Raw genomic sequence first — 16,060 nt, forward strand, 5'->3', positions numbered from 1 at the left:
AATCGTATCATATTATTTAATGATCAATACAGTTGGTTTGAGAGCATATTATCCACTTGCCCCTTTTCATAATTTGCAAGTAATTCTGTATTACTTTCACTTTCTTGTTCTTGTTCTCTGTCTTGTTGTTCAGAATCAAACAAGGCAGCTGACAAAAACGCTTGTTGATACAACTCTGTGAGATGAATCAATGCTTCAGGACTGGGTGTACTTGTATAAGAAAAGCTCTGACTGCCGCTTTCTTCACTCAAACTATCCATTTCTTCTTGAGTGGGTGGTGTCAAGATGAAGTCGTGAAGTGCATTCGAGTATTCTTCTTCTTCAGGAGGTGGAGAAAAGCAATAGTCATGAAAATCAAGTGTGACGGTTGTACCCGAATAACATGAATCTCTCCTTTGTTTGGTTTGAGCACCCCCGTCAAATTCCTTTTGTTTTTCTTCAAGTGATTTTTGAGTCAAGGGTACACTGGGTTCTGGAGCAAATGAAGGTGGGAGACGTGGTGCAAATTTACGAGGTTTTAGGTCAGTTGTGAATTGATATCGATAAGTGTCCAATGCACGTTGTAATAAATTCTTCTTGTTGGCCAATTGACGAGGGTTTAGCCAAGCCTAATAAGAGTGAATACTACAATTTGCTTGTAATGGAAATCACTTACAAGTTTCCAACCAATCTCATTACATTTTATTTCATCCAATCTTCTTTGACTTAGATTGGGTGTATCGGACGTAATGGACATGGCCCTTGGAAACACACAATTGCTCTTTTTAAATTCCATATCCACTGCGTCCAATAAAACTGACTCAATATTAATGCGAATACGACATTTGTTTCCATTCTTTTCTTCAATGATGATCGTCTTGGGTATTTTCTCATTATTTTCATATTTCATGGATTTGCCATGTGGTGCAGTCTCATCCTCTTCGCGGTGCTTTCGCTTTCGTAAGGTGCCCTTCAATAGCTTTTCTTGTCTGGCTACACGTCTTGATCGCATACTTGGATATCTATTTCTGTAAGAATCCACTGCACGCTGAATTAATCCTCTCTTTCCAGCTAATTCTTCTATGTTGAGGTGGGCTAGTTTCCAACCAAGCACATTACATTCGGTTTCATAAGTCCATCGATTTCCTTGATATATTTCCCTTGGAAGATTAGCTCTCGGATAAACCTAGAATAAGTTAGGCCATTTTTGTAGCTTTCAATTTTTTTTTTTTTTTACACAATTTTCTTTTTTAAATTTTTCATCCAATGTGTCTATATCCACCTGTTCAAGGTCTGTTCTTATACAATATTTACGTAACGTACGATGATGTGAATAGACAAAGCTGACCCATTCAACACCATCACGTATTTCAGTTGTCGGTTCATGAATAGATAAATAAGATAATTTGTTATTGTTTATTGTGTTCTCTGGTCCTTTTTTTTCTATTTTTATAAAAATGAGTTCAAAGATAGAAGATTGTTGTTCGTTTACCTTGATTTAATTTTTTGGATTTTATCTTATTTACTGCATCTTCTATTAAACTCAATTGTTCATTTGATAAGGTTTCTAACAAGGTTTCTGCTTTTTCAGTGGGATAAACAAGGTCATTAATACAAAGTTCAAGTTCAGGGTTGGGTGTCATAATAAAGGAGGATTGTTAATATATGAAATGGGTGGGTGTTATTGTTTGTGATAAGGGGTGGGGGTGGGGATGATATTAATTTGGGTTAGATAAAAAATGTGTCGCGCTTAAAAGAAAAAAGAAAAAGAAAAATATAAAACGAACAGGGCTTTTTTTTTGCTGGTAATCTGAGATACAAAGACAATAAATGAAAAAAAAGAAAAAAAAGAATGTTTATCTCGTGCAAAAAGAATAGTACAATTTTATAAGAGTAAAGAGAGGTCAATGAAATGACCAAACATAACTGCTCGAGTGTGTGTTTTTATTGGATATTATTTACATGAGACAAACATTGTGTATGGGTTATTTTTTTTTTTTTTGCTTTCTAAAATCCCTTGGTTATTAACCATTCCTTGAGTTCATTGACGTGATGACCCTTGATAATGACCTGTTGAGTGGTTGGGTTGACATGGGCGACTGCTTCAGGAAAATCAGTTTTTAAATCGTTCAATAAAGCATTGGCATCCCCTTTAATTCTACGCACAACAGTCAAAAGATTCGTTCTACCGTTCTTATATTCAGAATAAACAGGAAGTCCCTGGCTGGTTGTACGAGAAACATGGTAAGTTGGTGTAGAATAAAGTCTTTTTTGAATAAGTGTACGCAACATGTTGACAGAGAGAGAGAGAAAGAAAAAACTATCAAAAAAAAATCCTTGGAGAGAGGAAGGGGTGGTAGATTCACAGTCCGGGTTATGGGGCAAAGGAAGTAAAAGCCACGATTCACAGTATATTTAAACTCAGTCAATATCCAGTATATATAAGGCGTATGAACATGAATTGGTAAATAATGTCTATTTTTATTCTTGCTTTCTTGTGTGTTTAATCCTTTATTGAGACATTAAAACTTGTTAGACTTTAAGCAAGTCAATAAACAACCTTATCGAACAGTGGATCATTAACTTAAGAGATGTTCAGCATGGAAAAGGTCGACTCGTTTGATCAACAAGAATAAAAGCTCTTTTAATCCTATCAAATTTGTTTCATGAGCAAAAGATAGAGTTTATTTCTACTACGGATTAAAGTAAAAAGAGTAAGAAAGACTTGCAAAGGTGTGGTTACTCATCCACCAAGCATTACCAAGTGAACAACAAGATAAACAAACAAACAATTCAAGAAACGGAATCCACATTTATTTTATTATTAGCCAAATGGAAACTTCGCTTGATAGAGTCCAGAAAGAGATACGTTTAATGATCTCCATTGCAAAAGGCAGTCCAATCCATTTAGAATCTCTGTCCATATATGGCAGCCACCACTAACGGGGAGACAGGATGAAGCTCTTAAAGGAAGCAAAACTACAAACAAGTCGATCTTTTTTTTAAAGATGACCATTTATGGAATATTGAAGAAAGTAACACGAGCTTTAGATAGTCAAAAGATAAAGTCAGAGAGATTACCTTTGCAAATCCTTTTATTCTAAAAGGCAAATAAAAGCATGATTGGCATACGTCTACTGTATTTATATACTTTGGAATGTCTTATTGTGGCTTCCTATCGAGAACACATTCTTTGCTTTGCTCCTTTATTAGATCAACATTCATTTAATAAATGACTATTGATAGACCTCTTTTAACCATAGTTACTGCTTCACTCTATAGCAGAGTAGAAAGGAAAGAAAAAAAAACCGAAAAAGAACAAAAAAAGCAACATGATAAAATCATACCTAAATAAACCTACTTGTGCCTATCAAGTATTTTTGATCGCCGGTAGTACTTTATGAATTTGCCTTTTTATGGGTCTATGCTAGAAACAACACACTGCTTCTTTCAATATCCTTTCATGAATTAAGTTTGCATTTATATAACTCAACAGGTCATTGATCCGCCTATTCAATAATAGAGTAATAGGGATCTCATTAGATTCTGTTATCAAATTTTCTTGTGAAAAATGAATAAACAATAGCTCATGTCATTTAAAATAAAGTAACCATTGAAAGATAATAATTTATAAACTCATCAATAGACTGTTTGATAAACATAAAGAAAGGCCCATTTAATACTTGCTTTGTCAATCAATAAGCATCCATCCGTAACACTCTCTTTCATTCTCTTGTTTATTTCACTCTCCTCTCTCTCTCCCTGAAGAAAGTCATGAGCCACGAGGTTGACAAATACACTGAACCAACTCCATCCGTTCCTTTGAAAATTGATCTTTATTAGAGAGATACATTAGATAGAAAGAACCCAACACTTGTACCTAAAACAGGAATCAAACTTTACAAAAGCACCCTTTATAACCTAGCAACCAAAAAATCAAAGGAGGGTTTCACTGCAGTTACTATTTATAATTCATGTGTTTTTTTTTAAACTCGAGAATGCATATGTAAATTTCAAATAGCGACATTATCTTTTCTCTTCAACATACTCCTCCATTTGCTTTTAGCATCCCCTTTTATAACTAAGGAGTCTGATGTTTAGAGAGGAAGGAAAATGATGTGATATATACGAATGAGAATACAATGATGACTGGTGAAAATGAAAGTATGTTAAAGCGATGAATTTTTTTTTTTATTTCTTTGGTCTAGAAGGCGAAGGAGACCTTGATTTGCGACCAATCTTTTCAAAGACAGATAGTCTTTGCATCTTCTTTTCTACAATTGGCAGTTCTTCTTCTGTATCACTTTCAGAGGACTCTTTTGAATTTAGACTTGAAATACTAGAATAACTATTCATACGAAACATGCTACTCAAAGGATTAGGTCTCCTTGGCTTCTTGGTTTGCTGCTTCTTCACTTTATCCTCTGGTCTGACGACTACAACTGGAATAGGCGAGTGTTGTAAACAATATTTGGATACGCTATTAATAAACATTTCTTTCAGTTCAGATAAACCTCTTGTGCCAACTACAAGCATTGAAGGTTGATATGTTGAAATCTATTAAAGATAAGTAAAATAGCAGTCAATCTTACAATCACTTACCATATTTTGTATCGTTTCCTGTACTTTTCCAATCACAAACTCAATAACTGCACTAATCTTGATAAGTTTAAGCTCCTTTCGTTTCATCATATGAATTCACAACTCACTCTCATGTCTGGTCCACCTGCTGCCATGATCTTATTCATCACTACATTCGATCTCTCTTTTGATTGTGATTCTTCTTTACGTAATGTTTGTTGTAAATAAAATCTATTTTCTGTATTCTGTTGAGTGAAACAAACAAGCCTACAAATCTTTTTTTTTTTTTTACCGCTTAAATCTATTGTAGATACACGCAATACAATGATCTCATCTCCATCATCCAAGAGATTCTATTGCTTTGAATTAATATAGATTTCTTTATAATTCAATCAGCTTACTTCTAAAGTATAATCTAAAGCATAATCGCCATTATTTGATAAATCAGTAGCAACCATAAAAGTACGACTACGTCTAGTACGTTGATAACCCTGTGTCTTTCCTCTTAACGTCAGAGAATAATCAGGTTGATCCTGATCTGTCATTGTATCAAAAGAGACACCTCGAACATAACTTGGTCTGGTTAATGTAGACATGATCAAGAAAGAAAAGAAAAGGAAAAAAAGATAAAAAAAAAAAAAGATAAAAAAATTCAATGACAGAAAAAAAAAAGTTTCAAGTGGTAGTGTGTGTGTAACTATAAGAGGAAAGGCAGTAAGAAGTTCTCGTTCCTGTTTGAATAGAGTTTCACGAAGAATGGATCGTGGCATATATGCTACAAACCGGGATCAAAAAATAGAGCAGCTAATTTACTATTAATTTAATGTATTTTTTTTTTTTTTCAACATGCTTTTCTTTGCACGATCGTTTGATCACGCATAAAAAGTAAAAGAAAGGTTAGAATACATGAAAAAGGACGATGCTTTGGCCACAATAAATAAGAGTTTCTTAAAATATAACAATACATGTGCACACATTGCAAGTGATTATTTATTTCTATAAAAGTCATTTTTATAAAAGAATACAACACACAGAAGATTATTTTGTGTAACTTGCTTTTAATTGAAAACGTTTTTTTTCTTATTTAAATAAACTGTATTATTTTTTGTATTATTTTTTCTCTCTCTCTTTTTTTCACCTTGTTCTTTTTCTCTCCTTTATTAACACATTCCCTTCTTTTATAAATCCATCTTTCCCTTCTTTTTTAAAATTACAACAGAAAAAAAAATAAAGCATAGGTGATGAATCCTTATAGTAATAATTCAATGCCTTCTGCAAAATTACCTTCAAGACCAACTTATGGAAACACGGGAGAAGAGTATCCAATGCAGCAGGTCTCTTTTAATAGCAACAGTAATCCTTCTCCATTTGCTCCTCCTCAAGACAATGTCTTTTTTGATCCGCCCAATAATAATGAAGCCCAAAGACCTCTCCTAGTCAATACAAACTCCAATGCGTCCTCAGTCACTTTAAACAATGGTAATGGAAGTGGAGTTCGATTTACAAACGCTAAATCAAATATGATTGGAGGAGGGCCTGAAAATATGGGTATCGGCCCCAGAAGACAGACAAGAAGATACAAGACAAGTAAGTGCTCAGATCAAGTCATGATTTGTACTTAATCTTCCTACTAGTTCGTAAGGTAAAATTGACGGGCGGTAACTTGGTACTGGACAATCCTGTGCCAACAAAGTACTTGCAAAGAGTCAAGAGAAAGGATAAAGACGAATTTACCCATATGAGATACACAGCAGCCACTTGTGATCCTGCAGACTTTGAAAAGCAAAATTATAAATTAAGACAAAATCTGTTGGGAAGAGAAACTGAATTGTTTATTGTGTTGACAATGTATAACGTATGTTATCAAATTGGCTGTAGACCAAAATGCTTACCATCGTACTTTATTAGGAAGACGAAATTTTATTCTGTAGAACAATGAATGGTGTCATGAAGAATGTCTCTCATCTCTGTAGTCGTAACCGATCCAGCACATGGGGTCCTGAAGGTTGGAAAAAAGTGGTGGTCTGTGTCGTTTCTGATGGCCGTACCAAGATTCATCCACGTACACTTTCTGTCTTGGCTGCAATGGGCGTCTATCAAGAAGGTATGGCTAAAAACGTAGTCGAAGGCAAACCGGTGACGGCACATATTTATGAGGTATAGAAAGAAAAAACAAAAGGAGATGGTAGAAACTAACCAAGAGGGGGGGGTATAGCATACAACTCAGCTCTCTATTGATGCAGACATGAATTTTAGAGGAGAAGAAAAAGGAGTTGTACCTGTTCAAATCTTGTTTTGTCTTAAAGAAAAGAATCAAAAAAAGATCAACTCTCACCGTTGGTTTTTTCAAGCTTTTGGTCCTCTTTTGAAACCCAATGTATGTGTCTTGATTGATGTAGGTACAAAGCCTGGTGGACGTTCGATTTATCATCTTTGGAAATGCTTTGACATCAACAAGAACGTAGCCGGTGCATGTGGTGAAATTAAGGCCATGTTGGGTCCAGGCGGTGTTCATTTGCTGAATCCTCTCGTTGCTTCTCAAAATTTTGAATACAAAATGTCCAACATTTTGGATAAACCACTTGAATCGGTCTTTGGTCATATCTCTGTCTTGCCCGGTGCTTTCTCTGCTTATCGTTATACCGCTTTACAAAACGACATTCACGGTCATGGTCCCCTCGAAAAATACTTTTTGGGTGAAAAGATGCATGGTGCAGATGCTGACATCTTTACGGCCAACATGTATCTGGCTGAGGATCGTATCTTGTGTTATGAACTTGTGGCCAAGAAGGATGCTGCTTGGGTCTTGCATTACTGTTCCAATGCTTATGGTGAGACAGATGTGCCTGATAGTGTGGCTGAATTTATCTCTCAGCGTCGTCGTTGGTTGAACGGTTCATTCTTTGCAGGTGTCTATGCCCTCGTTCACTGGATGAAGGTCTGGGGCTCGGATCACAACATCTTGCGTTGTTTGATGTTTATGTTTGAAGATATCTACCAGACCTATAACTTGATCTTTTCTTGGTTTGGTATCGGTAACTTTTATCTTGTCTTTTACATCATGACCACCTCTATTGAATCCGTGCCCAACCCGCCTTTCTCCACTAATGCTGCTGGTGTGATTCACACCGTACTCAATTATGTCTATGTCTTGCTGCTCATCATTCAATTTATCATTGCCATGGGTAACCGTCCTCAAGGTTATAAATGGGCTTATTTTATGATCATTGTCTTCTTTGCTATCCTCATGGGCTACGTTCTCTTCTGTACAGCCTGGATCACAGTTCAAGGTGTTATCGCTGCCGTCGATACCGCCGAGTCCAACACGGACGCACGTTTCTTGGCCTTGATTCAGCAGAGCACCTTTCGTGATGTCATCATCTCTGTTTGCTCCACTTACATCATGTATCTCGTCTCCAGTTGTCTCTTTTTGGACCCCTGGCATATCTTCACCAGTCTGATTCCATACACTTTCATGTCTCCAAGCTACATCAACGTACTCAACATCTATGCTTTTTGTAACACACACGATGTCTCCTGGGGTACCAAGGGTGATAACACTGTCTCAACCGATCTTGGTGTCGTTAAATCATCCAAGGGTAAAGATGGTGTGCACGAGGTCGAAGTGGACCTGCCTACAGAACAAAAGGACTTGAACGAGCAGTATGAAGAAGCCTGTATGGAACTCAAGGTGGCCCCTATACCTGAGGTCACTAAACGTGATGCAAAGACAAAGCAAGAAGATTATTACAAGTCCTTCAGAACCACACTTGTCACATGCTGGATTATTTCTAATTTGCTGCTGGTTACCATCATCTTGAATGGTCAAGAGGTTTGGAATTGGTTTGGTAGCTATGAGAAACGATCCACAGTCTATCTTTCCTTCATCCTTTGGTCTGTTGCTGGTCTTTCTGCTGTTCGTTTTGTAGGCTGTGTACTTTATTTGTTCATGAAGATCTTTACAGGTTAAATCTGTTGCAATATACCATCATACCTTATTGTAATTGTATACACATTGCATATATAAACAAAAGAGCCCATTTTTTATTATTAGATCCTACACACACATTTTCTTTTTTTTTTTCACATCTATTGTACTTTATAATAAAAAAAAACACTGCCTTTATTAATGGAAAGCAATTTTAAAGTGTAAACATGGATTAATAAAAAAAGTTCTAATGTATTTATGCCTGGTTGTTGCCTCCAGCACTCAACACTCTACCAGCATGGCTCGCCTGGACGGAAGACAATCGACGCATTTCTTTGGGATCCATTCTCTTTCCAGACTTGCCGAGCAACTTGTGTGCGAAATTCTGAGGTCGTTCCATAGACTTGAGCGATCGTGTACGATTGGCATAGTAGCGAGCTGAAGAAGTACCCGAGAGAGCAGAGGCACGACGACTGGCAGCAGCCTTGACCTCTTCGGGATCATGACTTTGCTTGGGTTTGAAAAAGTACTGCATACCAAATTTGAGCAAGTCCAAGGGAGCGAACCAGATAAAATTCCAAACCCAGGCTACACCTGCCCATCCCCAACCACAGCCTTGGATCTGAGTGAATCCCCAGTTGGCATAGACAGCGATAAACATAGCGACGAGTTGAGCGACAATGAATGAACAGACGAGTAAGATGGAAGGGCGTTCGGTGAAGAACCAGCCGCGAGAACGAGTGATGAAGATTAGACCCTGAGAGATGGTGGATACTTGAAGGTAGACAACCGAGTGAAGAACGAAATCGTTGGGGTCGCTAAATGTTTGAAGACCGAATTTACGGTTAAAGAATGTGGTCTTCAGACAGACGGCGACAAAGGCTACGGTTGAGGCGGTCAAGTAGAGACCGTACACGATAGCATAAGAAAAGATTTCACGCAGGTTCCAAGAGTCTGGATAAGGCGAAGGACGAACACGATCCTTGGAGATCGTCATGATCGTACCATCGTTCAGCATGGCAATGATCAAGACCATGAAAGGAGGGAAATCAAATTGGAAGGCCCAAATAAGGATAGAGAAACCGACGACGATACGGATGGTGACTGAACAAGTATAGATCGAATAGTTTCGCATACGTTGGAAAATTTGACGAGAACCAATGATGGCTTCCACAATCACAGACAGACCGGGGGAAGTCAAGACGATATCGGCCGCGGAACGAGCGGCATCAGAAGCATCAGCGACAGCAACACCCACATTGGCCTTGGAGAGCGCAGGAGCATCATTCACACCATCACCTGTCATGGCAACCATGTATCCCATGGCCTGAAGACGTTCAACAATTTCATATTTGTGTTCAGGGTAGACACCAGCAAAACCATCTGCGCCAAGGACCATTTGATCCACATCTGTATATCCAGAACCAGCAGGAGGTCCTTCCTTGAGCGTCTTGGACAAGAACATGTTATCACCCATACCAAGACGACGACCTGTCTCTTTGGCAATGGCCAATTGATCACCGGTAATCATCTTGACTTGGACACCTAAAGCAATAGCACGATCGATGGTTTCTTTTGTATCAGATCTGGGAGGATCATAGATCGGCAAGAGACCCACTAATTTGAAACCGATGCCATCCGCACCAACTTCTCCAGAAGGGATTTCATCAATAGCCACAGCAAGTGCCCGAAGACCACGTCGAGCAAATTCGTCAACATCGTCATTAAGCGCCTTGATCGTATTCTCAGTCTTGTCACGAGTGCAAAGATCAAGCACGGTGTGTGACATACCCTTGGTGACACGATAAACTTTACCGTCAACCTCACTCTTGTAAGTAATTTCGGTACGTTTGATGACAGGATTAAAAGGTTTGAATTCCATTTCAGTGATACCACCACGAGCAAGGCCAGGTTCAGGTAATGAATTGACAATACAAAAATCAATTGCATCTTGATTTTCAGTACGAGCAGCATAAGCAGAGAGTTGAATGACAGCATCCGCATCATAGTCATCCGAATAAGTCTTGATCGTGGGTTTATCGACAATCAACTTGTTCAAAGTGAGAGTACCGGTCTTGTCTGAACACAAGATGGTAACAGCGGCCATCTCTTCGATTGCAGTGATACGTGTCACAATAGCCATGTGCTCGGCGAGTTGTTTTGCACCAATAGCCAAGGTAACAGAAAGCACAGTAGGCATGGCGATTGGGATACCACCAATGAGCAAGACAAGGATGTTATCGATACCACGTCTATAATTGTAACGGAAACGAGCATATTGAACAATGATGACAACGACCAAAAAGAGGGAAATGGTAATCAAACAGAAATTACCAATCTTGGCAAGGATACTTTGCAAATGACCGATATCATCACCTGCATCGCCAACAAGCTTTGCAGCACGACCAAAGAAAGTATTTGTACCCGTTCCGATAACGACAGCTTCAGCCTCACCTTGTTTGACAGTAGAACCAGAAAAGACTTCATCGCCTACTTCTTTACCAACAGGTAATGATTCACCCGTTAATGCAGCTTGATCAATAGAAACATCACCATGTGCCTACGATAAAGTTAAAGACATGGGTATTTTAGCGATAAAAAAAAATTTACCTGAAGTAAGCGACCGTCAGCAGGAACGACATCACCCAATTTGATACTAATGATATCACCTGGTACAAGTTCACTGGCTTCAAGGGTTTTCCATTCACCATCACGTCGGACTTTACATTCGGGAGCCAATGAATCCATAAGTGCCTTTACGGCATTACCCGCTTGACGTTCTTCCATGAAACCAATGACCGCATTAGCAAACAGTAAGAGAACGATACCAATGAAATCAGGATAATCTGGAGGCCTATTTTCACCATTGGAAAGAGCAATGGCCACAATGGCAGCTGCTTCCATGACCCAAGAGAGAGGATTCCACATGAATCCCAAGAATTGAAGAATTGGATTGACTTCCTTTGTCTCGAGTTTGTTTCGACCAAATTTTTCAATACGACGGCTGACTTCATCTGTAGTCAAACCTTCAGGCTGAGTTCTATTTGAATGTTAGTAAAATGGCATTGAAGAAGATCTGAGATACGTACTGTAAGATTTGCATGACATCCTGCTGTTCCATAGTAGAGAGATCATACTTGTCTTTATCGTAAAGATCTTCTACAGTGATTTGATGTAAATCACCAGAGGCTTTGGCATTAGACTGTTGCTGCTGTTGCTGCTGTTCTTCAGCCATGATCTTGTAATGTTTTTATAAAATAGATGTTGATGAGTGTTGTTGAATGTTTACAATAAATAACAATGCAAGACTAAAAAAAAGTAGCAAGCCCAATTAAGAAGAATAAAAAAGGTATATGAAAAGAAGAAAAGAAAGCGAACCGAAAAAAAAAACTGGTGTTTATATACAAATGAAATCTGATTTGACTTGTGTGATTCTATGTCAAAGGGTTTATGACTTCAAAAACCCTATTTTATTTTTTCTAGGCTGGTTTCATTTTCCTTATTTTATATATTTACTATACAACGTCAGTCGTCCTACTTACTTTCAACTTCTTTCTGTTTGACTTTATGTAGATCAAGAAAAGTATTATGAGATGGATGTGGAAGTATTTGATCTTTGATAGCATGTAAATCAAGACGGAAGATCGTTTCATAAGTTCCTTATTTCTCCGTTTACAAAAAAAAAAACATTTTTCCAGGCGTCTATACGTTTTTCCATTTTTTACATTTATTTGCGTAACTTTTTTAATAGATTGAAGCATGTGAGCTATGATCTCATAAATATATAACTATACTCACACACTTTTTTTTTTTTGGTATGAGGATTTTATTCTCGTGCTGCCTTCAGACGAGTACTGTTACAACATTGTGAAAATTACAGCAATAAAACAGCTATTACGATAATGAATTGTAATATTACCATATTTTTTGACAATGTAGATTTTCATTGTGGATTCGTCTACGTAATGCCGTGGCTCTTGCTGTCGCTTCATTTGGCCAGAAAGGTGTATCGCCAAAACTATTTTTTCAGTGTAACCATACTCTCACACATGTAGTACTTCCAACAAACATTATCGCAGCCAATTAAAAACGATATTGTCGACCAATCAAAATCTATTTCTTACTTCCAAAAGTGAAAGTTGTATTTTTAGCATCAGCGTCGTGTTGCGGATACTGCCTTTTTTTTTAGATGTTGTGTTTTCATTATTTTACAATTTAATATGAGTACAATATATTTATATGAACAAATATTCCTTCCAAACGAACTTCTCTTGACGTTATTGAACTAAGTTTTAGAGCTGTTGAGGCATGGATTAAAGATTCTAGTATCAGCTTTATGAAAAATGCATCTTTATTGATGAATCTGAGTTCAATCTTCATACTATAAGAAATCAGAGCAGATCAAAGAAAGGTGAGCCTGAAAAAGTTGTAGTAGCAACCACCAAGGGACCATCAGTTTCCATACTAGGCGCAATTTGTTCCCCTGGCGTTGCCAATGTTGGACTCAAAGTAATTAAAGCTGGTACAAAGTGGAAGGAATTCATGTCATTCCTTATACACGTCATGGATGTTCTTGATAAACACAACTTGAAGGGCTGCAATTTAGTTATGGATAATACACATATCCATAAGCCTGAAAAGATCGCAGAGGAAGTCAACAAGAGAGGGTATAGGATAATATTCCTTCCATCTTACTCCCCTTTCTTAAACCCAAAAGAAGAGCTTTAGGCCAAGATAAAGACACCTGTTCGTAGATCTCCAATGACTGATCGCGACAACTTAGTAGCAAGAATAAGACAGGCTGCAAAGAAAGCGGCTCCTGAGGACTGTCAAGACTGGATTAGGCATTCTGAATCCTTCTTTGAGCGTTGTTTAAATAAAGAAGAGCCTCTTTAATTCGATCATGCAGTTGAAAATTCATTGCAGCTTGGTCAAACTTGTTTTTATTTTAGGCGAAAAGTTCTTTCTGATTTAGTCCAAATAAAGATACACTAATGGATGAACTAAGCAAGCTCATTTGGTCGAAGTTTATTTTTTACGGGTCGAGTTTAGTTGTCGCTTAGGTCGAAGTTGAAGTGTAAAAACAGTAGGTTAACATGGCGTAGTCTTTTCTCCATGTGAGATCTAGCGGCATGAATCACGAATTAAAGTATTTTAACAGCTGCTTCTTATTTAGTTTACGATTATTATAATGATAAGAGAGGAAAACGCTGTCTGATACGACATTAGCCGAGTTGGTTAACCTGAAGACAACCAAGTACATGGTATTAGTCCACGTTGTGTGTAGATGTTTGAATGCAAAACTCTGTAACCTTATCAGTAGTAGATGATAAACATTTTATGTCATACATGCTACTGATCTGGGTTGAATTCTTATCTTATTCTTTTCGCTGCACTATTGGCGTTTGATGAACTTGTCAGAGAGCCATTATATGGGCACTTTGTTTCGATATTATCTCAGCAGTTGTAGGAATGCGAAACGAAACCGTTGAATTGACTTTTTTCTAGACTTTTGCAGGCTTCCGTAATTATTTTTGATAAAGTGACTTCCTGAAAAAATCTATGACACTTCACCTTACTCTTTGCCACCACCCAGAATTGTTCTATTGGGTTAAGCTCAGGAGAGTACGTAGGAAGAGACATACATTTATATCCTCGACATTCAATATACTTTTTTATGTTTATGAATGGGCGTATTATCCATAACTGTATAGTCCATTTCATCAAGAATCGTTTTTAAGAAAGTAATGTAGTGACCTATTATAGTCCCTGAGGTTATATATCCATCAGTCTTTCTCTTCTTCGCAGTTTTCGGTTTTTTTTACACCGACTGTAATCAAACCCCCAGCAGAGATGGCGCCCAATATGGATGTCGTGTTTGCTCTTGTTGTAGATCAGGTAACAATGACACGCATACTTTTCCTGGACCAAGCTCTTGACCGTTTCATATTGATATCAAAAGCTGACTGGTCAAGAAACACGTAATTCGTCAGGAAGTTCATGTCTGTACTTTCCCATTTACAAATACAATCGTATCGTTCATCAATCTTTGCTGGACTGTTTTCTTTTCGATAGAATGGAAATCTGTCTTTTTTTTTTTAATGAAAGGCTGCATTCATTTCTCATAAAGTTATAAACAATGCTACATGAAACCTTAAGGTCACTGAATCATTTCAATAAATGCTCCGTTACTTCGACAACAATAGCAGAGAGATTGGCATCAATGAAGCTGATAACAGTCGTTTTATGTTCTTCGGTTAAGATGCACTTACGACCTACTTTTTTACAGCTTTTAAAAATTCTATCAAGGCACACATTATTCTGGTTAGTCCATCTCTGAGCGGTTCGAATATGAATACCTAATTGTTTGGCTACAGATGATGCACCCATGCGCTTTTCAATCTTCAGATCGAAAAACCTAATCTTATCCTGGATTGTATAGCAGGCATAATTCCGTTTTGGATTTACCTACTTCATACAGATGTCTTCCTCTTTTGACTTTTCTATTAATATTGGACAACAAAGAGAAGACTCATTGGAGGCTACATCTTTCAAGTAGTCAGTATGAATTGCAATCGTTTCAACAATAAATTCATCCTGATCAACGATGTAGCCTATGGGTTCAGGGCCATCATTCTCATCAACAACATTTTCGCACCCATCTTCATATAAAGATATTGTACTCACCAAAAAAAAGGGCAGTATCCGCATCTATATTTTTCGGCTGCCAAGAGATACATACGGATTGATTTGTGCAGCAACATGACGCTATTTCTAAAAATACAACTTTCACTTCTGAAAATAAGAAATAGATTTTGATTGGTCGACAGTGTCGTTTTTAATTGGCTACGACATTGTTTGTTGGAAGCACTATACATAAAAACATGCGTAAGTGGGACAAATTCCCTTAGAGAAGTGGTCAAGTTTTTTCTGCTGGATCAGCCTCTCGTCTGGAGGCACTAGTTCCAATTTCTATGGTCGTTTTCTGTTTGTTTGTTCGTGGGTTTAAGTCCTGTTATTGAAAAATGTTTCTTAAATGGCCAGCTAAAAATGCGGCATCCGAATAAAATCCTCATACAAAAAAAAAAAACATGCGTATTGAATATCCGTTTCCTGTCAATGATATATTCCCTTAAATGGTAAAATCATTTTTTTGTGTTTGACAGGCCTTTCTCTGTTGACCTAATGAAGATGAAGCAGAGAAAACATACTGTTTTTATTATAAATATTATTATTGCTGGATTCAATTAAAGAGAAAGAGAAAAATGGCAATTAAAAAAAAATTTTTTTTTGTTTCCTTTTTTTTTTCGCCTTTCTTCCTTTATTTTTCAAGTATGCCGACAATAACAAACAAAGTCTTATCAAGTGCTCAATTTATATCAGAGGTTTTTATTAATAATGAAAACCAACTTTTCTGTTATTATTATTATTGACAGATTGCAATAGAACAGTCAACATGTCTTCATTCCAAAAGAGAATCTAGACAAAGCAGCAAAGACAGTAACGGAAATACTATTTAGAAAGACGGATAATAGTTTAGTCATTTTACATTTATAACAGATTATAGATAAC

General features: G+C 37.3%; 6 protein-coding genes across 6 annotated transcripts; 1 reads left to right on the forward strand and 5 right to left on the reverse strand.

Moving 5' to 3' along the window:
- Positions 1-23: 23 nt before the first annotated feature.
- On the reverse strand, positions 24-1,622 carry RO3G_08095 (uncharacterized protein; the record flags this gene model as incomplete). Its single annotated transcript, XM_067662685.1, has 4 exons — positions 24-608; positions 656-1,165; positions 1,217-1,422; positions 1,472-1,622. 4 exons carry the CDS (start codon positions 1,620-1,622, stop codon positions 24-26), a joined length of 1,452 nt encoding a protein of 483 aa, XP_067518786.1.
- A 364-nt stretch (positions 1,623-1,986) lies between these two features.
- Positions 1,987-2,271, reverse strand: RO3G_08096 (mitochondrial 54S ribosomal protein mL49; the record flags this gene model as incomplete). Its single annotated transcript, XM_067662686.1, has 1 exon — positions 1,987-2,271. The coding sequence occupies one exon, from the start codon at positions 2,269-2,271 to the stop codon at positions 1,987-1,989; it is 285 nt and encodes a 94-aa protein (XP_067518787.1).
- Positions 2,272-4,170: 1,899 nt separating this feature from the next.
- RO3G_08097 (uncharacterized protein) lies at positions 4,171-4,584 on the reverse strand (the record flags this gene model as incomplete). Its single annotated transcript, XM_067662687.1, has 2 exons — positions 4,171-4,536; positions 4,582-4,584. The coding sequence occupies 2 exons, from the start codon at positions 4,582-4,584 to the stop codon at positions 4,171-4,173; spliced, it is 369 nt and encodes a 122-aa protein (XP_067518788.1).
- Positions 4,585-4,952: 368 nt separating this feature from the next.
- RO3G_08098 (uncharacterized protein) lies at positions 4,953-5,156 on the reverse strand (the record flags this gene model as incomplete). Its single annotated transcript, XM_067662688.1, has 1 exon — positions 4,953-5,156. The coding sequence occupies one exon, from the start codon at positions 5,154-5,156 to the stop codon at positions 4,953-4,955; it is 204 nt and encodes a 67-aa protein (XP_067518789.1).
- Positions 5,157-5,825: 669 nt separating this feature from the next.
- On the forward strand, positions 5,826-8,355 carry RO3G_08099 (chitin synthase 1; the record flags this gene model as incomplete). Its single annotated transcript, XM_067662689.1, has 5 exons — positions 5,826-6,147; positions 6,195-6,415; positions 6,469-6,717; positions 6,788-8,159; positions 8,291-8,355. The coding sequence occupies 5 exons, from the start codon at positions 5,826-5,828 to the stop codon at positions 8,353-8,355; spliced, it is 2,229 nt and encodes a 742-aa protein (XP_067518790.1).
- Positions 8,356-8,744: 389 nt separating this feature from the next.
- Positions 8,745-11,723, reverse strand: RO3G_08100 (plasma-membrane proton-efflux P-type ATPase; the record flags this gene model as incomplete). Its single annotated transcript, XM_067662690.1, has 3 exons — positions 8,745-11,048; positions 11,099-11,528; positions 11,578-11,723. 3 exons carry the CDS (start codon positions 11,721-11,723, stop codon positions 8,745-8,747), a joined length of 2,880 nt encoding a protein of 959 aa, XP_067518791.1.
- Between the last annotated feature and the right edge of the window lie 4,337 nt (positions 11,724-16,060).

This window comes from Rhizopus delemar, genomic scaffold, assembly GCF_000149305.1.
Source record: "Rhizopus delemar RA 99-880 supercont3.6 genomic scaffold, whole genome shotgun sequence".
In the NCBI taxonomy this organism is placed as follows: domain Eukaryota; kingdom Fungi; phylum Mucoromycota; class Mucoromycetes; order Mucorales; family Rhizopodaceae; genus Rhizopus; species Rhizopus delemar.